The sequence below is a fragment of the Siniperca chuatsi genome, linkage group LG23 (assembly GCF_020085105.1).
Source record: "Siniperca chuatsi isolate FFG_IHB_CAS linkage group LG23, ASM2008510v1, whole genome shotgun sequence".
NCBI classification, from domain to species: domain Eukaryota; kingdom Metazoa; phylum Chordata; class Actinopteri; order Centrarchiformes; family Sinipercidae; genus Siniperca; species Siniperca chuatsi.
The window spans coordinates 12,467,499-12,493,577 of NC_058064.1; the positions used below are offsets into that span (position 1 = coordinate 12,467,499).

The following is a 26,079-nucleotide window of genomic DNA, read 5'->3' on the forward strand; positions in this document are numbered from 1 at the left end:
TTGAACTGAAAAGGTCAATACAGATAATACTTTAAATCAATCAATCCAAGTAGGCAAAATAAATCAACCATTTCAAACTGACAGGGTGGCATCTTTAATAAATGTATTGTTGACAATATAGCAAGTTATATTAGTTCAAATATCAGTTGTGTTGGGAGAGAATTTGGGACAACCAACATATACATACGAGTAAAACAACAACAACATAAAGAAAAAAAAGTATTCACAAACACTTTTCATCCATTACACAAGGCATTCGCACAGGACACACACACACACACACACACACACACACACACACACACACACACACACACACACACACACACACACAGAGAGAAGCTAAAAGCCTGACAGTCACAAAAAACAGTCACACTGCCAATTCAGACAGTTTTGGATATTCTTCTGTTGGTACAAAAACAGTCGTTCTGACAAAAATAATAATATTATCTAGTGTGGTCGTCTCACTAACCTGCCCTCTCTGCTTTCAGTTAAACTAGTTGCTGTATGTACAAGTGAGAAGGCAGTATGGCCGCATCGTTCGGGAATAAGGATATTTACTGCAATAATTCGGGCATATTTTCCTCCTTTGTCATACAAAATAATATTTCTCTGAGGCAAGAACTGAGACAGTATCAAAATAGTGAAATCAGAGTTTTACTAAAATGCACCCCATAATTGGAAAAAATAAAAACTGTGTTGTTACTCCAGAAAAAGTGAATAACAAATGATTTGACAGATAACCGTAGTGACAGGTGCAAAAAACAGAAGGAAAATAAAGAAAAAAAGAGTGTGACATTGTTTCAGCAGACTACAGTAGCTGGGTTGTTTGCCAGCTTGTCTGTGTTTGAGCAGGTTGGTCTGAGCCAGAAGTGGGAGATGGGAGTCAGTGACATCACAGGTTTCTTCGAGGTCTTTCCTAAAAATCACAGAAGACTTGCCGGGTCCGTGTCCATGGGGAAGGTCACTGAAGCGCTAATAGCTCGAGTGAAGCTGCTCAGTGGCAAACACTTAGTGGGCTGTGGTAGCAGCGGGCAGCTCCCAGGTGAGAAACGTGCAGCTATGATTGTGAAGCAGCTGAGTGTTTGAAAAGAGCGTGCAGACAGTGAATAAACAATTACCTGGAGTTTTATCAATTTTAACAAGGCAGTCTACAGCTATGCTAGCAGCTCGGCGAGGCTGTACTTTGAGATAAATGCTAATGTCAGCATGCTAACATGCTGATGTCTAGCAGGTATAGTATTGACCATGTTTACCATCTTAGTTTAGCGTGTTAACATTTTGCTAATTAGCACTAAACGCACAAAATACAGTTGAGGCTGATGGGAATGTCATAAGTTTTGCAGGTATTTGTTAATAAACCAAAGTACAACATTTGGTACAAAAGTTTACAGCAATCCATTCAATAGTTGTTGAGATATTTCAGTCTGGACCAAAGTGTGGACTGACTGACTTTGCCATCATGTCATATCATATGCTTATATATATATATATATATATATATATATATATATATATATATATATATATATATATATATATATATACACACACACACACACACACACACACACACAGGCAGTGTTTCTATATTTTACCAAAACGTATGGGAAAAATTCTGTCAGATATTTGCTTCTGGTCTTATCAAACTATCTGTTTCCTGTGATGTCACCAGCTCCTAGCTCCTTTAAAAAAATCCCTTCACTCTGAAAGGGCCAACTCAGCAATGCGACTAAACACACCTACAAACAGGAGTGACACTCCACTACGATGCTCTGAATGGGAAGATAATTAACTCCAAAAGGCATCATCAGCAAGTTCCCATTTATAACTGGGCAATGAACACTTTTCCCCAAAAAACCGCTGTTGAAGTTTACCCGTTTTTCACGAGTTAAGGCAGTGATACAAAGGGCAACGTTTTGCTGATCTGCAACTGTGCACCGCCAACTGCCAAAGTATGGCCAGAACACATTGCTATCAGTAAGTTAATTCTGATCCCGGGTCTTTCCTTTCTGCCTCTTTTACATTGCCCAAAGGAAAAACACACTCACTACTGTATCACCCCCTGTTTGTCACAATGCTGTGTCTCCTTTCAGAATAAAAGGCCAGCAAAGTAAAAGGAAGAGTGTTCTCTATTCCCCCCCTCCCCATCAACAAGCACATTTGCATAAAGGAATACTACAGAATCCTTTAAAAGGAAGAAAACGTCAGTACACACACACGCACACACACACACACACATCAGAACCAACATTTAACATACATTTCAGCCCCAGAGCCACATATGTAATCTTTCATGAACACAAACATAGTTAGATCATCATCATTCCAGTTTCTGTGATGTATCTTTTTTTTTATACATCTCTTGGTATTACACTGCAAAGACTGGTTTTCATTCACCATCATGAAGACCCAATCTGAAACTTTTGACTCAAATCTGATCTTGCCAATTTCATTTTGTAAAGATTTGGGGCTTCTTCAGGACTCTGGCTTTTCATAATTTTCTCATTTATTATTATTTTCATAAATGCTAGAGCAATATAATCCACTGTTTACACCTATGTAAACAAACCTATCTGAAATATATAAAAAAACAACAACATTAAAATTGGGCCTTCATGATGTGAATGCTCTGTGGGCAACATAATGGCAAGGAGATCATTTATATACCTTCAGAGATGCACCAATAACATTTTATTTGGCGAAATAAGTATGAAATATTCAGGTAGTACTTGATAGATATTATAATTTGGGCCATAACTACTGATTAAAATCAAGAAAACTGGGGAAAATGAATTCCTTCATCACCCATAATTACAGTCTAGATGTTCATGATCTTTTCTGCTTCCAAGTAGAAGCAACTTATTGTCTGTTATCAATCAATGTTATCGGTGCACCATCATATACCATAATCATTATTTTCTTCCTTCACATAAAAGACAAAGCTAAGTAGATTCAGACATGTATTCTAAACAGTTTTGTACACAATACACGGGGCACGGTCATTGGTGTGGGTGTGGCTTCTTATTTCTCTGTCATGATCTTTCTCACTCAGACTCACCGTGGGTTCACTCCGCATGCAGCCGCTGGGAGCTCATTCAAAAACCTACAATCATCTGATTTGCTTTTGTGTCAGCATGGGAAGGTCTGTTGCGATATGCTTAGCCTATCGGTGCAACATGCCGAAGTTCAATTTTGGGGCAGCAGCACATGGAAGTGAACACACGGTTTATCATCATAATCTCAGCTTCTCTCCCTCGACACGTCTGTTATTCCTGACGCTTACTGTACCATCTCGTTCATTTTCTTCTCTTTCTCTTTCCCCCCCCCTCACACTCATGGGGTTATTCGCCGTTCATCAGCGGTGTGTGAGTTTCCAAATTCCCCACTCTCTTGGAGAATCAAAAACTGCGTTTTGGAACTGAAGGGTGAATTTCTGTGAATTTCAAGGGGACTCTCAGGTTTTTAGGAGCATTTTGGGGGGTTCTTAGGCTTTGGGAATGGGATCTATTTGCAGTGCACACTACCTCCATTTTCTGAGGCAAGGTGACGTCAGAGGCCAAAAGGTGAAGGGTTAAGGGGGGGGAATTGGGGTTAGGGTGGAAGGTGGGGGTTCAGCAGTGCTGCGTTCAGGGCAGCAGCTCTTCAAGCTCACTCTCTTTGAGCTTAGCATTGTCTCTGACTTCATCAAATGTGTACGTCTTCACAATCTTCCCATTCTTAAAGACTGTGTGCAGCAGGTCCTGAAGACGAATAGAAAAACAAGTTGGAGGGAGGGTAAACAAAAAGAAATGGGAGTACAGAAGGACAGGTGACAAGAGAGGGAAGGAGGGGCAGAGCAAAAGACAAAGAAAAAGGGGGAAACAGAAAATACAAAGGTGAGAAGTAGGTCAGTGTAGGTGAAATGAATTCCTTTGCATTTATGTGTACAAAAGTGTCTGCGTGCTATTGTGGGCGTTGAACTCACCACGCCATACTCCTCCAGGTCGCCCTTGCCCTCCTCCAGGGTGACAAAGTCTCCACTCTGTGTCCGATGCAGAGACAGGCGACCTTTCTTTGACCTCTTGTTGGGGTCCGCCACTGGGTCCTTGAACACATTCACCTTTTCCCACCACGCAGACAGTTACATTACCCACGTTGTAATTACCACAACTGTTGATTATTTTCATGTCTTATTTAAAAACACCACACTGTTACAAAATGGTTCACTGAAACACAATAACTACATTCAAATGTGCCGGTACTCACCCCCAGTCCATTAGTGACCACATAGCTGCATTTGAAGGAGCAGTTGAGCAGATCTCTGGTCAGTTTCTGCAGCAGAGCCCCTCCGGACCCGAAGGCAATGTTCTCAATGGACCACTTGTGTTGCTTCATTCCCTCCACTATCTGTGGAAAAACACACAGTCAAAAACGTTGCAATAGCACAACATTATGTAATTGCTGATGTAGATTACGTGACTATCCAATGAAAACCATTTATCTCCAAATTTGGTAATTTCTTTTTTTTTATATATAAAGTGTTCCTTTGTGGGATGAGAAAATGCTCATACTTTTTAAATAAACCATTTTAAAACCCATTGGATTATCTGTAAAAAAAAAAAAAAAAGTATTGTATTGTCACAAAGCTGAAAACACACGTTTTTACTAACTCACGAAAAGAAAAAGATTTTTCTGAGATACATGGTTTTCAGCAAGGATTCATAGTTCAAGCTGCTTCAAACCTTTTACCATCTGGGGAGAGACACAACCCTGATGTTAAGGTAGTGTTGTGTCTCCTAGAACAGTACATCAATAAATAGCATGTGTCCATACCTCTTGCAGTGTGTTGATATCAACTCCATCTCCTTGTATGACTCTGATGTAAGGAGGGAGAACCTTATAACCTTTAGAGTTCTCCACTGGTATAAACTTCTTACCCAGGATCTCCAAAACCTGACACAAGTAAAAGAGGAGAGGAAGGTGGTACAGAGTGGGGAAAGTTAGTGTCCTGGCTTGTTTTAAGATCCTAGTTGAAAGGAAAGCTGTGCACGGAACCGCACCTTCAAAACTGTATCGAGAGGGTTTCCTGAGTCAGGTCGGACAACCAGCGGGGCATCCGCGCTGCGCATCTCTATCAGCCCCCGTAGGTCTTCTCCCCAGATCTTCTCACAGGCGTTATAGATGTCGTAGCTGTCGCTGACTATGGATACCGGCACGTTGGGAAACTGCTTGATGATGTGCTCAAAGGCATCTTTTTCATGGTCCTTCCCCCACGCTGTGATGGTACTGCAGAGAGAATAGCAGAGAAATTGTTATTTGTTGTCCTACAATGATCAAAACTATAACATATTGTGGACCACTTCTGTAGTTGGTTTGAGTGTTGTGCTTTTACATGAACAAATAAACTAATAAATGGAAGGAGACCACTTCCCACCGTTCATTCAAAATGAAAGAAATGGGAGAAACAAGACATTCATCAAACGATAATTCCACAGATCGTCCAGAAGAGGGCAGTGCACTCCAGGTTTTAGTGTTGGATGAAACCAGACCTGGGCCAAATTGTATTTTCATAGGGTTAAAATAGGTCTGTTGTAGCCACCTTAGTTACCAGATGTATTACTGCTAAAAGGCAAGGCAAGGACATTTTGTTTTAAACTACTATTCTCTGCTATGTAGTTTGTTGATTGGTTAGAAGAAAGATGTTCATGGTAACTGTGGTATCAGGCCAATGAATGCGGAAATCCAAGTCTATACAGTATTCTAGGTGCACCATATGCTGGCAAGAAGTTTGATCTTTTTGGCATCTAAATATTTTATCTGTTTATTACTCTTAACAGTTAAGTGGGAGTTTGGCTACTTAAAATGTGTGGTCCTGTGGCTGCGGGCATAATATGGGCTTCTGTACTCAATTGTCAAAAATATGACGTTTATATACCATGTTTGTTCAACATTGCATTGTTTACGATGATCATCTTGCTTAGTTCTAACAACTATTTGTTGTCCGATTAGTGTGTTTTCCTCTCCTCTAACCAGTCATACCAGCACCATCTGTTTTCAAGAACCTCCATATTCACAAGTTCACCCAAACTACTAAAAAGGACATAATTTTTCCACTTTCCCGATCAAATCTGGCCCTGAAGACAGTTTCAGTTTTAATGTGCTGAGGTTATGAGATATCTGAGATTCCTGCCACCACCCCAATATAATGAAAGTACCTGGAATTTTGTTTCTGGTTTCTTTGGAAACCAGACTTGTTCTAAAATTGTACTTCTGATTCGATGGTTGTTTATTTACAGTGCTGATCTGGCCATTATTAGTCTATGAAACTGGTAAGTTTCTGTTCACCTGTAAGTTTTATTTTTCTTCACAGGGCATTTCTGTTGAATTGAAAGTGTACAGTGAACGAGCTCTGAAGGTGACAACCTCTACTTGCCCATCCCTTTCCTTCTACATCAAAATCTTTGTGGAATTTCACTGTGACTCCTCCCTCTGAGGTAGAAACCAAACAGATCTTAGGAGGGGGCCATTACATAATGGTTACTATGACAACTACTGCCACCATCCCACAATGCACTGGTGCAGGGAAGAAGGGTGCACTGGAGTGGCAGTAACTGCCCTGGTGGCAAAGAAGAAGTGACTGTGTGCATGAGAACGAAACAGGAAGAGAGAGAAAGTGTGTGTGTGTGTGTGTGTGTGTGTGTGTGTGTGAGCAGGATAAATGGATCAGTGCCATAAAACAACGCCAGAGTCATGTGATGGACATGCGTCAGGGCAGCAACCAATCAAAACCTCCAGCCAATCATAGCCCCATTCACAAAATGACATAGATGAATCAGATAATTTAGTGTGAGGTTGACCAAGCTCCAATCAGGGAAGCAAATTAACACCAACCTCAGCCAAATGATGAGTACATTTTCACTCTGCTCTGGCTGATAAAGTCCCTCCCTCAACAGCTTCGGCAGATAACAAACTGTTGTTTCGAACAAGTTAACTGTTTTGAAAGTTTGCTTCCACGGCTGGCTCTTAGCCAAAACGTGGACTATCTCACCAGAGGCAGCACTGGAGATGTATAGAGCTGCGACGTGCCTACAGTGCCCCAGTACTTTCTGGGAATATGTGGCTTATGCTAATAATTAACATTGTGCATAGGAATTGAGCAGCCTCCAGGGGCCAAATGTTATGCTTAAAAGATTCTGCAAATCTTGTACGCCCCTTAAAAGTGTTGGCAGACACTTTGGCAACCCATCATAACTTGGAGGTCTTATACTACTGGTGTAATATTTAAAGTGGGTGGTGAACTACTACCCTACATCACAATGGAAACGGTGCCACTAAACCCTTTGGAAAAGCCAGGAAACACTTGTTGAGTTTGTGTGTGTGTGTCTACCTGTGCTCTGCAGCAGGCACTGAGAAGCCTGGCACAGGGTCCTTGGTGCCGTAGTACTTCTTAATGACTCCGATGCCAGCAACCGTGTCTGTGCCCTTGAAGTTGACCAGATGGGCGGAGGCCCCAATGCCTGCAGTCTGCAAATAGGACGGAGATGGGTTATGGAGATGAAGGGCAAACACATCCTATTATCAAGTAAATCTTAAATTTAATTTAGTTGTAATTCACCTTTTTATTTCTGTATTTTTTTGATTTTACACCTCATTTTTAAGCCTGATTAAGTAGACTGACCATGGTTTGTTTCAAACAACATTCAAAACAATCCAAACTTACAGTCCACTTGCTAGTTTTTTTCAGAGCTTTCATTCATAACACACCATGTGATATAGTTGAAAGCTCCAGGTAAAACTAGTAAGTGGACCTTGAGTTGGGATTATGTTGTCGAACTACTATTTCCAAAATCCTAAAAGTGCTATGGATGAAATCTGAAAAGCTACGGAGCTCTTAGGTCAATAGATCCATCTCCATAACTGAGCAAACTCTATCTGCTGATGAAGACCGTTTGATACGGATGAAAGCTCAGGAAAAGGCTAGCAAATGTACCTTGAGTTGAGATTGTTTTATCAGACTACATTTTCCAGAGTCCAGAAGAACTTTCAAGTTCACATTTATTTTGTTTCCAATCTATTTGTCAGTTTGCTTTAAAGAATCGTCAGGTTTCCACCACTAATCTACTGTATTATATATATATATATATATATATATATATATATATATATATAGTATAGTAGTGCAGTAAAGTATACAGTACCTCTTGTGAGGAGACGCCCCTGTAGCCAAAGTCATGTAGTTTATATGCTAGTCCCTCCAAGTTCCCAGAAGTCTCCTGGAGGTACTTCGCGAGGATCTTCTTCTGCTCTCTGGAGTTGGTCGCCACAGTGATGGGGTACCAGACCTGAACCAGAATGGTCTGTTGGAGGGCGGAAGGGGAGTTCAGTTCAGTCCAGTTCACTGGACCTTTATTACCATTTCAGGGTGTCAGAACGTTTCACTGCAAGGTATTTCTTAGACAGAAACCATTGTTTTCAAAGCCTACTGAGCCTCTTTAAACAAACATTTCAATGTGAACATTACATCTAAGTTAACAAAAACAGCAACAGATGCAACAAAAGTTTTTTTCAGCACTCAACAGACCAGTGAATGCCGCTCCCCCAGTATTCAACTGGCACTAAAACCCCAAACTAACAGGCTCAGGGGGATCAAAGAGGGCTGCTTATTCCCACAAGGCAAACCCTGGGGAAAATACATTCCTCGATGCCTCATGTCAACTCTGGACCAGAATCACAGATTTCAATATGAAAACAAGTGGCTTATCTGTACTCACCACCACCTGGGAAATTTTATGTATACACACTTTCTACCATCATAAGTGTACAGTATGTGTGTGTGTGTGTGTGTGTGTGTGTGTGTGTGTGTGTGTGTGTGTGTGAGAGAGAGAGAGAAGGTCTACCTGTCTATGCTCCTGATCCAATGTCTATTTCTAGGCAAATACATAATGTGCCTCAATATTCAATAGTGATTAATTTTAATGTAATTTTCAAAAATCATTTTAACAAAAGATATAATCAGGGTAATTACATAGATTAATTCTAACCATTAAATCCCAACCGCACCATTCACTTCCATTTTAATGGAAAGAGAATACTAGAATACTACTACCTGAAGCCGATATAATTGTAATTACACACTGTGTTTGAAACATTTCAGGACTTTTATGAAGCTGTGTGTGTATCATAGGAATGATAGCTAAGTACGTGTGCATCAAACCTCGTTAGCAGCAGATAGAGAGAGCAAGTTGGAAAAAAAAATCAAAAACACCAGGATGTACAGTTATCTTCCCTCCCCCACAGTGATTTAAAAGAAAGAAATCTCATCTCTGTAAACTTCAGTTTTGACTCCACACTTGCCTACTAATACTACACAGTGTGTCGTTTCACTCTTTAACCCTCAGCACAGAGTCACATGCCACCTCAGACTAATCATAATCTAAACCATAACATGAACTCATGTGATTACCAGAGCAAGGCTAATGTCCACACACACACACACAGTCACAAAGTCATGTGCGCTCTGCCTTATCTGCATGTCGACCTTTCCACAAAGAATCTTTATGTAAGATTTAACATGAAATATAGTACTGTAATACATTTGAAGGCAGATAAACACTCAAAGTTGCACGCCTACTATAATTTGTTTCATTTCTTATTACTCCAGAGGTCTGTTTACTTTTCATGACCTGAAATCATAAAAAAAGTGTTTTGTCAAATACTGTATCAGAATAAAGACGATTGTGACATTTATATAAGTTAAATACAGTATGCAATCATCGTGTGACAGTTTGTAATGGATAATGTCTCTAATGGTAGGTGGTCTAATGGGGCAGCAGTTCGGTAAAAAACAACACTCAGGAGGAATGTTTGCACACACAAACACACACGTGCCAACATAACTTCTCGGTCAATGTCCCAGAACAAAATGGAGGGAGATAAGGAACGAGAGAGTGGGGTGAGAATGAGGAAGGTAGGGGGAACAGAGAGCCAAAAGAGCAAGAAAGACATCAAAAAGGAGAACATGGTGTGATGGAGAGAATGACAATCACAAGAAAATGATAAAAAGTAAAAGAAGTAGGGACAGCAAGAGCGAGGGGGAGAAAGAGAACAAGCCCAAGGACACCAGGCTGAATGCTACGGCTAATTTTACATCAGCCATGAAGGATGACTGTGTGTGTTTTACATGTATTTATATCAGCCGCAGAGACTGAAGTGTGTGTGGTGTATCCAAATTTATCAGGACAGCGTGCGTGCGTGTGTGTACGTGTGTTGTGACCGTGCTCTTGGCAGTGGGTGTCCAATGTTCAAGCACTCTTCACCTCTATTGGTGTATTTGCCATTAGGGTTGTGTATGTGTATAAAATTATAGATTCAAATATAGTCAACATTCAGGAAACACCGGACTTGCAAAACCTGCTGAGATACTTTAGTAAAAAAGAGGCATTACTTCAAAATGTGTCTGCCAGACTTTCACAAATGTCCCTTTGTACAGTATGTCAAAAGCTTTCTTTTTGCACCAATAGATAGAAACAGAGAATGCATGATGTTTCTGTTTAATCATATTCTAAGAAGTCACTGCATGATTATCTGTGGAAGAAGTCAAACATGTGGAGAAAGAGAGGCACAGAGAGAGCATGAGTCAAAGAGAGTGGTTAGAGAAAGGGAGAGAAAGAGTGAAGATATTGCTCATGGTAAATGAATTTAGTTCTGCCGAGTCATTGCGGACAGTCTGTTCATGCAGCATTAAGTTCCCGAGGTCTTCCTCATCTCAGGGAGGAATCACACTGTGCATTAGCTCAACGTAATAAATGCAGCACTGAGTAGGCTGCATTAAATGCCAATCTGCCTGCTTCAAGTCATAAAAATCTATTTTACTTCTGCTGTACTTTTTGTTACAAAAAACACGTTTATGTGTTTTAAAATTTGCTTTGACATGACAGACAATCACAGGTGCTTATATTCGCTGATGTCACCTGATTACTCGACTAAACCTACAGTATGAATATGATGATTAAAGGAATAGTTGGACATTTTGGGAAATATGCTGATGTGCTTTCTTGCCGAGGGTTAGATGAGATACCACTCTCGGGTCTGTATAGTAAATATGAAAAGTGTAAAAACATGTCAATTAACGGGGACCAGTTGCAAGGCAAACCAGTGGAGAGGAAGTCTGGTCCTGGCCAAAATGTTGTTTGCCAAATAACATTTGGAAAACTGCAAAATATCGTCTTTACAGTTCAGTTTTGGTATGAATTAAACAAACGAGATAGAAGGGTAGAAGGGGTTAATTAGTGAGCTTTAGAGGAGTTGGCAGTCGGACTTTGTTACCTTTTGACAGAGTTTCCCCCTGTTTCCAGTCTTTATGCTAAGCTAAGCTAAGCTCTACTCAACGGACAGACACAAAAGTGGTATCAATCTTCCCATCTAACTCTCAGCAAGAGAGTGAATAAGCATATAACTCAAAACTATTCGAACTATTCCTTTAAGGAACAATTCATCCAGATTGCTGCCCACAAACATGATTAACACTTCTTATATTGGTGTTATAGCACTTCTTATTTTGTTTGTGTCAGGAACATCACAACAGGAGTACAACACCAGTCATGTTATTAACTACACAAAGCAGATATTGTATTTATAAAAAAGACAGAAGTCTTGGAACTTAATCCTTTACAGGTGAACCAACTGGCCCTTACTCTCTCACACAGTCTTAGTAAAGTAAATTAAAATGCAAAGTGAATAAGGCTGACAAACATTCTTTACACTGTTCAGAACAATTTCCAAGATGTGATGCCACGGGGAACAGAACATTGGGCAGGGAAAGGAGCTGATTTAGGACTTAAATTATTCTGTCAACTACAAAAACACCAAACAAGGATTTTTCTAGCACCTGACTCTCTGCTCTTGTACTTTTCAGCCAGCCTGTATGAATGACTTTTCTGCAGTTACAGCACATCTCTGAGCAGTGATTAAGCAATAAGCCATGACAAAACTGTAATTCAGTGAGATTTAAGGAGAGATAAGAGGTGTCGTCCGGCATGCTGCCAAGCTAAATACTTTATGGCTTTTATAAAACTGTTAACTTCCCACTGCAATTAAAAGGGCATAAATGTTGCTAATACAGTTAGTCTCTAATCAATAATCAAATAAAGCTAACCTTTAAATCTTACTCATATGCCTAGCAATGTAGTTTTCGTAGGACATTAAAATTTAAACTGTTATATGAGGGCACAGGGGTGAGAAGTTCAAAATGGCTTTTAACTTGACAAAGCTAATCCAGAGCTGAAAAAAAAAAAACATTCAAGGGGAACTCCATTGATCACTTCCTTAAAGTTGGGTGACTCAGAAAAGACAGACTTTTAATCCCGAGTGTGGGTCCAGCTAAAAAATAAATAAATAAAATAAAATAAAATAAATCACTGAATACTACATTTGCCACAATGCAACCAACAGCGTCTTTTAGTTAGACCCTCCATGCCAGACACACTCTAATTGACCCGCTATCCATTCTGGACCAAGAGGACAAAACAAAACAAACTTACCTCCACCCAGTTGGTGAGCCAGTAGCATTCAGGGTCTGTGCTTTCCACTGTGAACAAAACATTGCCTCGAGGAATGACACTCCCCTCTGGCACTGCCTTGATCTCAATAGGCAGGTGTCCATTGTATTTCTGTAAACACAAAGACACACACAAATATCCCACTCAAAATCAGATTTACACTGTGGCAGTTTCTTCTCTGTGCCTTGTACAGAGTGTTATCATTTTTATCTTTATTGAGATGACTTGAAAAAGGAATATAATAATAGGCAATACAGTTTTCTGGTGAGATTCAACTTTCAGACGTGTGCTTCACACCTGGGTGCAATGTGGAAAGGCAGTGAGATTATACAAAATATATGCATACAGTATTCCCACATTTCAAACCTGGTCTGAAGCAAATTTTCCAAATTTTGTTTTGCATTTCACACTGGGAAAAAAGTGCACTGGATGAAAGAAACTCAATCTAGAAGTAGGAGATCATAGTCTGGTTTATAGATTATCAATAAATACAGAGTGATTTGCAAAAAGCAAGGCCGCCAGATTAAGAGCTGGTTGAGCAATATGGTAAGAGATGACGAAGAGAAAACTGAATATAAATAAAGCATTTTTCAACACTTCTCCTCACTCGAGAAAATACTTTGTCAGTACAGAGCGCTGTGCTCTCTCCAAGGTGCTGAAACAGAACCACTCAATAACCAGAAATATAGTATGCACATTTTCTTGGATATTTAAACTGTGATTAATTTATAGTTGCTGTATCTCAAGAATTGTTAAGCCCTTCTCTCCTCCTATGGAAAACCACAGCAGCAAATGTGATTCATATTTTTCATATTTTAGCATGTAGGCTTTCATTACACATCAAGGGAAAAGTTTTTATAAGATATGGTTTTTAATCACCAAGCCACCTCTGAAAATGTACACACTTTTGTTTTGTTTGCTACTGTGACCCTTATGACGCTGTGAGTTTTTATGTTCAAAAGTTGCTACAAACACCTCAAAATTAATCTAGAAACAAGTTCAATCAGATTTCAAGCTTGTTCTATGTACATTTTGGCTGTTGTAAGTGTGCGTGTACATGTCTGAGACAGACCTCTAGTCTCTCTGATAATAGAGATACCACCTTCAAAATGTTTAATATGCAAACATTAAAGTGTACTGGCACCTGTGTATATGTACACCTGCGTTCCAAGTTCCAGCTTTTTGCTCAATAAACCTATTCCTTGAAAATAGTCTCTGTAACCCTCATGGAATCTACTCACAAATATGCATAAAAATAGTTATGTACAACTGCAAAGTATCACCTTGCCTTCTGGGCACTTTCAGCACTCTCTTACCTCCAAAATGTATGTCCACCCCTTCTCGTTGAAAACATCATCCTGGAAGTGTTCTCTGTATACCTCCTTCGCCTCCTGGATCTTCTCTGGAGTCACTACCTTTCCTGGAGAAGAGGAAGGAGGAGGAGGAGAGAGGAGTTGGGGAATAAGCTACTGCCAGCAGCCAGTTAGGTTAGCTTGGCACAAAGCCTGGAAACGGGGGAAACAATTGCCTACTGCCACCTCTAAAGCATGGTTATAGAGGGGGAATGTGGGTGGGGCTATTTCTTGGGTAGTGCAGTGACTTCCTGGAATCTGGCGACCTTGCAGCGACAACAAGACTCCAGGAAGTGCAGCGCATAACCCCCCCGTAAAACCACCAATTTCAAGTGTAAATTGCTTTTATGCTTTGTTTTTTGTATGATTTAAACTAACAAGATATACCGTGTTAATTAGTGAGCTTTAGAGGTGATGATAGCAGTATTATATTTTCTCATCTAACTTTTGGCTAGAAAGCCATTGAGCGAATTTCCCAAAATGTCAAACTATCCCTTTGACTTGATTTGTTTCCTTTAAAATGCTTTGGTGGAAAAGTTTTTACATTTGTCATCCTGTTTCTAAAATATCAACAACATTGCTTACTAAAAGGCTGTAATCTCAGGGCTAAACCAGTTCTTTGTTTTCACTGAAATGCTTTACATTTTGGTAGAATAAATGGAAAACTATAAAAAAGTGTCTCCCTTTAACGTAAGGCTATCGAGCTAAAACTCCTAATAGTGAGGTTTCCTTTTATATAAATGGTGGTCTGGGTAAACAGAGGTTCTAATTTCACTTTCACTATGATTCTCCCTCCCAAGAAATTCCCGTTCAATTCATTCACGTTTTCTGCTGCACTACTCCCTGGACGAAAGTACAGTTAAGAGACGAATAAATTTCCCTCTATGACTCAGTCTAGAAGAATCATGATGCACATGTTTGATTTCAGGAGGGTCAAGGGTGCGTCTCTAATAGTTGGCCTAATCATTGAGCTCTGAGGGACGCTCTGCGCAGACAGCTGGCTTTTCTCCCGCAGACGGTGAAAGAGCAGCTGTGCTTTTGTCTTCTCTCTCTCTGTTCTCCCCGGCTCTCTGTCTCCCCCACACCTCTGCTATCGTACCATGAAATCCTCTTAAGAGACAGGAGGGAGATGCATTCTTTCTTTACTCCTTCTTTTTCTGTCTCTCTTGCTCTCCCCCATGCCCCTCAGGATCACACTAACTTAAACATCCACCTTTACAAGCTTGAGTTAAGTAGACCATAGAATATATTGTATTATTATTATTATATTTCTTGACCTGCTGTCTAATCAATGTGAAGCACATTGTAACCATGTTGCTTTTTAAGTGAGTAAAAGAATTGTTGCTGCGGACCACAATAGCAAGCACCTGCCCTGCTGAAGTGTCCCTGAGCAAGGCACTGAATCTTGAGTAACTCCAAGAATGCTGTTCTGCAGCTGACCCTGCACTACTCTGGCCTTGTGCTGAAGGGGGGTCAAAAACTCCCACAGGGACCAACAACGCATTACAAAAGGCTTTTGGTATGTGTCCTGATTGCGAACTGAACAGTAGAGTAGTGTACTGTGCAGCTCCCACAGAATGAGTATGAAAGTATTATGTGCATAGTTGACTTCAATAAATTAAAAGTTAATGCCTGGGTTATATAATCCGAGTAGCGTTTGTCACTGAGAAGCTCCTACTGGGTTGAAGGTGAGCACTTCAGTGTGATGCTCAAGGGCACTTTTATTCAATAGACTACACAAAACAAAACATGGGCCCTTTTGAGCAGCATAATTAAAATCTCAGTCAGGACGTACCTTTTAGGTATTTGTTGAGGATGTACTGTAGGCCGTAGAAGACGGTTTTGTCATATTTGACTTTTCTGCTTTTGGTGGGATCTGTCCTCGTCTCACGGCACTCGAAGTAGGAGTACACTTTACTCGTGTTGGGGGGGTACTGTTTGTAATGTGTTACCTGCAGAGACAGAGAACACATCAAGGAGATGAGACAACTTAGCATGGCCATTTACAATAAATAAATAATACTAATAAAACATGAATAAATACACATAAACTCTTGGCATAACTGATGGTTATATCATACAGTTCCCACACACACAACCTCAGACCAAGTTTTAAAGTGCTGGCAGGAGGCAAATGCTTTTATGCCCCCAAACCCAAATCCCACCAACAAACACTAGTTTGGTCACCATGACTAATGAGAAAATTCATAATCATTGTTTGCTCTCAATGGACTGGTCTTTACTTCGAGGCATTAGAAAATGAGCTCTCTATAATGTCCACCATGAGCCTTATTCATTAGCTGGTCAGGAGACAAAAAGTGCATGTTTCATTCGTGAGGTAAAAATATTGCAGTTGCACACTGTAACTGGAATCACTCTTGTCTTTTTGAACACCCAACTTACATACACATGCACATGTGCAAGATTCACTTCATTTCCTGAACAGGGTTTCTAAGCGATTCATAATTATTCAGACTGAAATTGTATATTTGGCACACCTGGACACGGACACACCACCGGTCACTGAACGGAACTCTTCCTCATTGCCACTGACATTCTCCATCTCACTCCACCTACCGGCGTACAAAGCTGTCTACTCCCAGCGGAGTAACTTGGGATTCATTTTCTTCCTTTGAAGTTCTCACTTTTAAACTTGGTGGTCTCCATCCATCCATTTTTTAAACATTGCTACTTCTTTTTACTTTAAACAGAATGTGTGCAGACAAACACATAACCAGAACTTTTTTTTACCCATCAACATAACCCTATATTTTTATTTAAGACTGTTGATCAGCTGGTAAATCCAGCCCGTCCTTGTGCCCCAGCTGATAATACAGAGTCAGTGTGTCACTGATGTCTTTCACTCGCAACAAGTTAGTTTTAACCCGTTTTATCCCTTTACCTTGTCTGAACTTTTAGAAACAGTATCGGATATGAGAGTGTCTTCCAGCCCTCTTGATGTAATACCAACAAAGTTTTTACTAAAAGTAAAGCAATCTGTTGGGCCCTGTTTGCTTTCTGTTTTTAACAGTTCCTTGTCTACTGGTTGTTTCCCTGATTATTTTAAAATTGCTTGTGTGAACCCACTGCTAAATAAACCTGGGCTGGATCCCTCCCTCCCTCAAAACTATAGACCAATTTCCATGTTACCTTACAGTATATATCAAACATTTTAGAAAAAAATACTCTCAAAACAATCTCTTTGCACTAGAAAATAACATTTTCGAAAAGTTTAAATCTGGTTTCCGGCACTGAGACTGCCCTGCTCAAGCTCACCAACGACCTTTTAATGGCCGCCGATGATGGCATGTGCCCAGTGCTTGTACTGCTGGACCTTAGCGGAACCTTTGACACAATCGACCACAGCATCCTGTTAGACAGACTGAGGCACTGGGTGGGGATATCTGGTACAGCTTTAGAATGGTTTTCATCTTACCTGTCGAATAGGAGGTTCTGTGTCTCTGTGGACAACTATGTCTCATTATTTTCTTCTGTTAAGTATGGTGTGCCTCAGGGGTCAGTTTTGGGACCAATATTATTTTCTTTATAAATGCTTCCCTTTGGCCACATTATTCATAGACATGGTGTCTCTTTTCATTTTTATGCTGATGATACACAGATGTACCTGCCTGTTAGATCCACAGACCCTGGAATGCTGACTTCACTTAACAACTGCTTCTGTGATGTCAAAAACTGGATGTCAAAAGCTTTCCTACAGCTGAACTCAAACAAAACAGAGACTTTGAGTCATTGGGCATGGCAAAACAAATTCTGCCATCTGCTGGTTCCCTAGTGGAACACATTAAGCCTGTTACAAGGAATCTTGGCGTCTGGTTTGACAATAATTTAACTTTTGAGCAGCATACCACAAAGCTTGTGCATTTGCATTTTTATCATCTTAGAAATCTTTCAAAAACACGATCTATCTTTACCTTTAAAGACACAGAGACCATTTTACACGCCTTCATCTCATCACGCCCGGTTTACTGCAACAGCCTTTTTACTTGCCTGAACCAAAAATCTACTGATCGACTCAAGACTGTACAGAACTCCTTTTAACCAGAACCAAAAAACATGATCACATAACTCCTGTTTTAGTCTCTTTACACTGGCTTCCAGTATGTTTTAGATATAGATTTTAAGATTTTACTGATTACTTTTAAGGCTCTTCATGGCCTCTCTCCCGGCTATATCTCTGACCTCTTAGTACCGTATGCACCAGCACGTACTTTGAGATCCTCGGGCAGAGGTCTTTTGTCTGTTCCAGAGACCCGGTTGAAAACTAAAGGGGACAGAGCGTTTGCAGTCAGGGCACCGAGGCTTTGGAACAGCCTGCCTGAGGAAATCAGGTCAGCTGAGTCAGTGATCTCTTTTAAGTCCCTTCTTAAAACATGCTTTTGTTGGAGCGCCTTTCCTGATTTTACTTGAGTTTTGATTTTCTTTAAACTGTATTTTACTTACTTAAAAATGTTTTTGTTTTTTATGTTTTCTTTTAAAACCAGATGGTTTTATGCCTTGTGTGTTTTACTTAACTGTGAAGCACTTTGTAACATGGATTTTGATGCTCTATAAATAAAGATTATTATTATTTTTCTTATTATTTTAAGATCTAGTGAAATCCTGGGATTGCTAAACAGGAGCAACAAGAAAAGTTTCACAATGCATAGTGTAAATTACTGTATTGATCCACCTTTCAGAGGAACTGACGAAACTTCTTGTATAAATGTTGAAACACATTTAAGATTACATAGAGCGTCTTGTTTTAATATGATATGTTAACTGCAAAACCCTACATGTTATGTTTCTGTCAGATGTCGGGGGAATTTTTGGGATGCAAAGGCAACAATAAAACACTTTCAAGCTGCAAATCAATTTTTCATGCTTGGAAATCAAGTCTGAGAATTCAGTAGCTCACTGCCAACAGACAGTCCAGACAGCTATTCAGGGTCTCAACTCAAAAGTGAAGGAGCACTGCCATTGTGGTATATTATCTGTGATGTTTGCAAACATTCCAGTTCAACAAAAGACCCGTCAATCTATTGTGTTATATCAAATAATACAGTACTTCAGTGTCACAATCGGGGCAAAGCATGTCAGACTTTTCCCCACACATGTTCTTTATTATTCTACTATTCTATTATTATTCAGAAAATACCAATTTCAGTGTTGTGTGTTCATCTAGATATATCTAGAGCTATTCTAATCAGCTGTCAACTGACTGATACCAGAAATGTTGGCAGTTAAAATCAAAACTGCACGATCAAGTTAACCGCTTAAGATGTGTCCAGGCATGTTTCACACACACAGCAAGAATAAAGAGTTTGAGAGAGACTATACCTTAATGATACACACACACAAAAAGGAAAAGATAGATACAGCTGTAGCCATCTGGCCATCAAATAAATCCCAAATGAGACCAGGGATTTCCACAGAGCAAACTGGGGCATTGAGGGGCAATTTTCCACAAATAAGGTTGACAAGATGAGGGTAACAACTACAGCTCATCATTTTTGTAAACTGACATTTATTTTCAGACTGATCTGCTTTCAATATCCATACAAAATGTAGCTTAAAACGTTTAATGGCAATACATTTACAAACACAGGAGTCCAGAGATGTCAAGGCTTCAATCTGACACAAGTCCATGTAATAAGCTGCACTTACTAAATACCAATGGAGAAATACTGTAGGTCTTTCAATTACCTTCAGGATATACTGTATGAGGAAAAAAAAAGGAGTGGATCAGTTCTCAGTGAAATAATTAAGTGATGAAGGAAGAAATACAAGGCATTTCCCATTAAAAAGGCTAAATATAGGTCATGGTCTTGTCCTTCATTTGACTACAACCTTGGGAAACACTACATTTCTCACCATCGTAAATACATAAAGGTTACATTGGAACCACAGGTGTAATTACCTGTGAAAATGGCCCACAGGCCTCGATCACAATCTAGAAACAAAACAGCTCCTCGCCCACAGTTTGTGAAAGAGAAGACATAAATGTCAACGAACGACTCTGTTTCTTTGACCCTGTCTCTGCCCTTTCCTCTGGGCTTTCGAGGACTCAAAATAGAGTCAAGACACACAACATGACACTAGGCCTGACCACGTGTGTGTACACATTCATTGGCGCACATCCCGATTTATACACAATGTTTTAAAATCACAAATCAAGTAATGCACACCAGCTAAACCCATTCATTTATCATCCAAAGATATTGTTAATTTATTATCCAATATACTAGTATGATGACACCATGGAGCATCAGGTAATAAAATGGAAACCTATATTTGATTATAAATCATACAGCATGTAGTCTTGATATAGTTTTATTAAAGGAGATCTGGTAGGTCAGCATATTTCAGTCTGTGGCTACTAATGGTGAAATTGCAGATTGCAACCATTTGAACACTGCTCGCATCACCCTCCCCTTCCAAGCGTGTAGGAGAAACTGCGGTGACTGTGAAACTCCCAAAAAACGCAAACGGTCCAATCTAGAGCCAGTGATTGGTTTGTCCATTCTGGGCTACTGTAGAAACATGGCAGTGGAACATGGCGACCTCGGTGGAAGGGCACCTGCTCCCTGTATAGATATAACTGGCTTATTCAAAGATAATGAAAACACAATTCTGATTTTCAGGTGATTATACACTAATTAAAACATACCTATAAATATTATATTCCATTTCTGCCAATAGCTCCTACTAAATGTTACACACTGGAACTTTAAATAAGTGCTGCTTTAAATTAGAAACACCTTCATCTACAACTTTAGAGCTGCAACGATTAATCAGTTAGTCGATCAGCAGAAAATTAATCGGCAACTACTTTGATCATCTTTTAAAGCAAAAAAGCCAAAACATTTGCTGGTTCCAGCTTCTTAAATGTGAGGATTTGATACTTTTCCTTGTTGTACATGATAGTAAACTGAATATCTTTGGGTTTTGGATTGTTAGCCCGAAAAAACAAGATATCTGAAGACGTCATCTTGGGCTGTGGTAATCTATAATGGACATTTTTCACAATTTTGTAGACAAAATTATTCATTGAGAAAATAATCAGCAGATCGATAATGACAATAATTGTTAGTTTTAGCCCTAGATAACTTTAACTTTTGCCTAGAGTGAAGCTGACTATGGATTAATGTTCAGTTCAATTTCTGATCTGATTTTCACTTAAATATTAAACCAACCTTCTCCTTTTGTCCTTTTATAAACCCCTGATGGTGGTGAGGTAATTAAGAATATAACGTCACTCAAATTACCACACTTACAGATAGTTGCTGTGTGTGTGTGTGTGTGTCTTTATTTCAAAGTATAGAAAGTCCAGGTAGAGCCAGTAATTTTCTGGCACACAGTTTGTCATTTTAAAACATGCCAATTATTTCTCTATTGCCCTTTTAGGATTTACTGTTGTGTCTTGAACATGAGATAGTGGTGGAAGAAGCCCTTGTGTGAATAATGAAATGTTTGGACACAAAAAATCCTAATGTGTCCACCACAAGGGGCATTTCTCCGTTGCTGTGTGTCATTCCAAAGAGCACAACATCTGAAGCATGCAGCAGCTGTTAGTGTGGCATAATTCTTAATAGGACCACCCCATTACCTAAATGTCACAGGTTCAACCCTCACTGTAGCCATTCTGTTCTGTGAAAATGTTTTCCCCACAAAATCCTACACCCCTACCTACTTAACTCACTCACTGTAATTCTCTCTGGATTTAAGGGTCAGAAAAATGTCATGTTACGTAAATGCAGTCATATGCCGACAAACTTATGTTGTGGTATTGCTTTAAAAATGTGCAAGAACAATGACAAAACGTACACCTCCACCCTGTAGTATGTTCAGATCTGACAGACTCTTCACACAAACAATAAACTTGTGCATGTGTGTGTGTTTCCAGACAATGGGCAAGCTTGGCTTTGGGGCTGAGCTCTTTTTAACCCTACCCAACAGACAAAACATAAAGGCATTCAGGTGCAGCTTGTTTTTATGTGATATTATATACATTTTGAACTCATCTTTAGTCTTACCATAAAATTCCTTCTACAATGGAAATAAACTATAAACAGATTTGAGACTACATGAAAATGAAACCGAAACTACTTGTTTCAAAGAAATCAAAACTGAACTGTACTTTGGAAACTAAATGAAACGTATATCCAGGACTAGATATAGCCTACAGGAAATTCAGGATACACTACTAAATTAAAAGCAATTCAACTAGAATGACCATGCTAATCAGAACCCTATTCACCTACACTAAAGAGGTTCCTGCATGAATCTAAGTGCTACATCCAAAAAAATAAAATTTTTAAAACTATATCTTAACCCTGTAAAGAGATTATAAGGGAAAGCTACAGCAGTTTTCTTAGCATGAGTAGCTCCATTACATGATAAAGCACATGTCTTACATGCTGATATACGCTACCTCATGTTAAAAGACCTCAGACCAAAAGCTCACACGCTCTCAGAGCCTGGCTGAAAATCAAAAAGAGTTCATTAGCAGACACAGGCTCATTACAGCACAGCACTCTGTAAGAGATATGTAAAACCCATTATTAATATTTGTGTACACTAGACATGATGGTATATAAAAAAATAATAGCAAACTTTATTTTCATCAAAGTTATAGAAAATACATCCTATTACCTCAATAATGATTCAACCCTGAAATTGAATTCAAACAACCAACAGTAATAAACAATGTGCTGTTTAAAACTAGATTATCAGCACAATAGAAAACGTTGTGTCAGGTCATTTGAAAATAAGCAGCATTTTATATGATGGCTGAAAGTGTCTGTTTCCACTATTAAGAGTTTTTCCTATATTACTATGAGGAAGTGCCCGTGATTACACCACTTTCTGTTGTAATTAAGCTTAGAGTGGGTTCATAAACGCTAATGTTTCAATGGAGCTTTACAGTTATATATCGACTGTCATCACTTCAGCCGTAGTGCACACTTACTTGTATTTGTCACACATATTGTGTTGCCACACCATACATACATTTTTTAAAATGATTGTGTTACATCAGACTACATTTAAAAAGGCCATTGTTCATGTATGCAGTTATGTTTTCTCAGTCTGAACCTTTCAGTTTTAATCTTTGTTGCTAGTATTTTGTCTTTCAAACTCAAACTCTGCTGATGCCCCTAACGCCTTCCTCTTTCCTTTCTGTAAGTTTTGCCTCCCTATCCCATCATCACCATCACTGAATGCTGTCACATGACCCCTGTACTTGGCAACTGACCTGGCAACCGTCCAGGCAACCACTTGCTACGTGCGAATAAATTCCTGCAAGTGCACTTTGCTCTCTGTTTACATTGTTAGTTAGCAGCCGGTCTTAGGGTGCTATAACGTTACACACTGTTACATTTGCGATTACATCAATGCTTGAAATCCTGCAGTCAACTGTTAAATAACGTTTAATGGCCCCGATTGTGTCAATTGTATGCATGACTTTGGACTCACATAACCTAAGTTAACCAAACCTAGGTGTCACACAGGGTTAATACCACTGGCTCTTTTTAACTTTCAGTTTTGATTTCGCGAAAGTGACGCACTGCTATTGGTATAAGCTAGCCCCACGCTGGCTAACATATGCCTAGCTGGGCTCTTGAATGAGACTTTGTCCATGTGAGGTTCACCGGGCTTTCCATACAGCACTTGCTAGTTAGTGGCTAATATTAGCTTTTTTATGTCAATCCCCTCTGTTCCCCTTGTGTGCTCCCTGTGAGCTAGCAAGCTAGCAAATTCAGCTAGCTGGATACCACAGTGGCTAGCAAAGCCGGTGTGGAACTAGCTCGCTAATAACCAGCGGTCTTAGATATGAGTTAGCTAGCTCAAAGAGGGATGCTTGCTTTCTGAATTTGGTACCCCGTCTCTGCTATACAAGCCCTCTCCTCCTGCCCATTCGGCCTGCTGTGAGCCGACGGAGACCGGCCACAGAGAGCAGTGTGATGGCCTTGGGCTGATGGTGAAACCACCTTGACTTTATCAATTTTCATCCATCAGCCGCTCCCCTCCACCCAGTCTCCCTCCGTCTGAAACCAACATGGGTACGGTACCTTGTATGAATCGGTCGCTAACATGATGTTGAAGTCGGCGTCTCTGTGCTCCATCTTTCCCCGCTCGGTTGTAAATCAGTCGCAGATGTCAGTGTGATGTGTTTTACGCCGTGCTCCCGGGGACTCCTGCCTGTACTGTAGGCAGGGGGGAAGGACGAGAGGAGAGAACCGAGCGGGGGAAGGGGCGGATGGACTGTCGTCACCAAAATCGCGGCACCCCTCGACTATATTCGGTTCTACTCGGCCAGCCAACCCGGTTTAACCAAAGATTGTCCATACTTACTGTACGAAGATGAACCACTCAACGGTGAAGACGAGACACCCAAGAGAGTCAATGAGATTTTGTTTTCATTTCTCCCCATCATAAAGAAACTGTATACTTAACTTAATGATTAAATCTTAATTACACGACTAGGCTTGGCTAATGAATTTGTATTTTTATTCACAAAGGATGACTTTTCTTTATTCTTATGGAATACAACATTTTATAGTTATTTTTCTGTTATTTATATTAAATTTTGTGTCTTAGAAGACATACAGTGGTGTGAAAAGGTGTTTTCCCCCTTCCTGATTTCTTATTTTTTTGCATGTTTGTCACACTTAAATGTTTCAGATCATCAAACAAATTTAAATATTAGTCAAAGATAACACAAGTAAACACAAAATGCAGTTTTTAAATGAAGGTTGTTATTATTAAGGGAAAACAAAATCCAAACCTACATGGCCCTGTGTGAAAAAGCGATTGCCAGGTCTGATTACTGCCACACCTGTTCTCAATCATGAAATCACTTAAATAGGACCTGCCTGACAAAGTGAAGTAGAACAAAAAGATCTTCAAAAGCAAGACATCTTGCCGAGATCCAAAGAAATTCAGAAACAAATGAGAAAGAAAGTAATTGAGATATATCAATCTGGAAAAGGTTATAAAGCCATTTCTAAAGCTTTGGGACTCCAGCGAACCACAGTGAGAGCCATTATCCACAAATGGCGAAAAACATGGTGAACCTTCCCAGGAGTAGCCGGCCGATCAAAATTACCCCAAGAGCACAGCAACGACTCATCCAAGAGGTCAAAAAAGACCCCACAACAGCATCCAAAAAAACTGCAGGCCTCACTTGCCTCAGTTAAGGTCAGTGTTCATAACTCCACCATAAGAAAGAGACTGGGCAAAAATGGCCTGCATGGCAGAGTTCCAAGACGAAAACCACTGCTGAGCAAAAAGAACTTTAAGGCTTGTCTAATTTTTGCCAGAAAACATCTTGATGATCCCTAAGACTTTTGGGAAAATACTCTGTGGACTGACGAGACAAAAGTTGAACTTTTTGGAAGGTGTGTGTCCCATTACATCTGGCGTAAAAGTAACACCGCATTTCAGAAAAATAACATCATACCAACAGTAAAATATGGTGGTAGTGTGATGGTCTGGGGCTGTTTTGCTGCTTCAGGACCTGGAAGACTTGCTGTGATAAATGGAACCATGAATTCTGCTGTCTACCAAAAACTCCTGAAGGAGAATGTCCGGCCATCTGTTCGTGACCTCAAGCTGAAGCGAACTTGGGTTCTGCAGCAGGACAATGATCCAAAACACACCAGCTAGTCCACCTCTGAATGGCTGAAGAACAAAATGAAGACTTTGGAGTGGCCTGACCTGAATCCTATTGAGATGCTGTGGCATGACCTTAAAAAGGCAGTTCATGCTCGAAAACCCTCCAATGTGGCTGAATTACAACAATTCTGCAAAGATATGAGTGGGCCAAAATTCCTCCACAACGCTGTAAAAAAACTCATTGCAAGTTTTCGCAAACGCTTGATGGCAGTTGTTGCTGCTAAGGGTGGCCCAACCAGTTATTAGGTTTAGGGGGCAATCACTATTTCACACAGGGCCATGTAGGTTTGGATTTTGTTTTCTCTTAATAATAACAACCTTCATTTAAAAACTTTTTGTGTTTTTTGCATTTTGTGTTTACTTGTGTTATCTTTGACTAATATTTAAATTTGTTTGATGATCTGAAACATTTAAGTGTGACAAACATGCAAAAAAAATAAGAAATCAGGAAGGGGGCAAACACTTTTTCACACCACTGTATTTACAACTAGGACTATGTACTTTGTAAATAA

The 26,079-nt window shown here is 39.8% G+C and overlaps 1 protein-coding gene across 1 annotated transcript; it reads right to left on the bottom strand.

The window, feature by feature from the left end:
* Positions 1–70: 70 nt before the first annotated feature.
* Positions 71–24,160, bottom strand: nampt1 (nicotinamide phosphoribosyltransferase 1). The gene is made up of 11 exons (XM_044185662.1): positions 23,962–24,160; positions 15,687–15,843; positions 13,856–13,959; positions 12,522–12,650; positions 8,181–8,339; positions 7,370–7,506; positions 5,043–5,268; positions 4,816–4,935; positions 4,249–4,389; positions 3,968–4,102; positions 71–3,743 (listed from the first exon to the last, which is right to left on the bottom strand). The coding sequence occupies exons 1-11, from the start codon at positions 24,013–24,015 to the stop codon at positions 3,630–3,632; spliced, it is 1,476 nt and encodes a 491-aa protein (XP_044041597.1). The 5' UTR covers positions 24,016–24,160; the 3' UTR covers positions 71–3,629.
* Between the last annotated feature and the right edge of the window lie 1,919 nt (positions 24,161–26,079).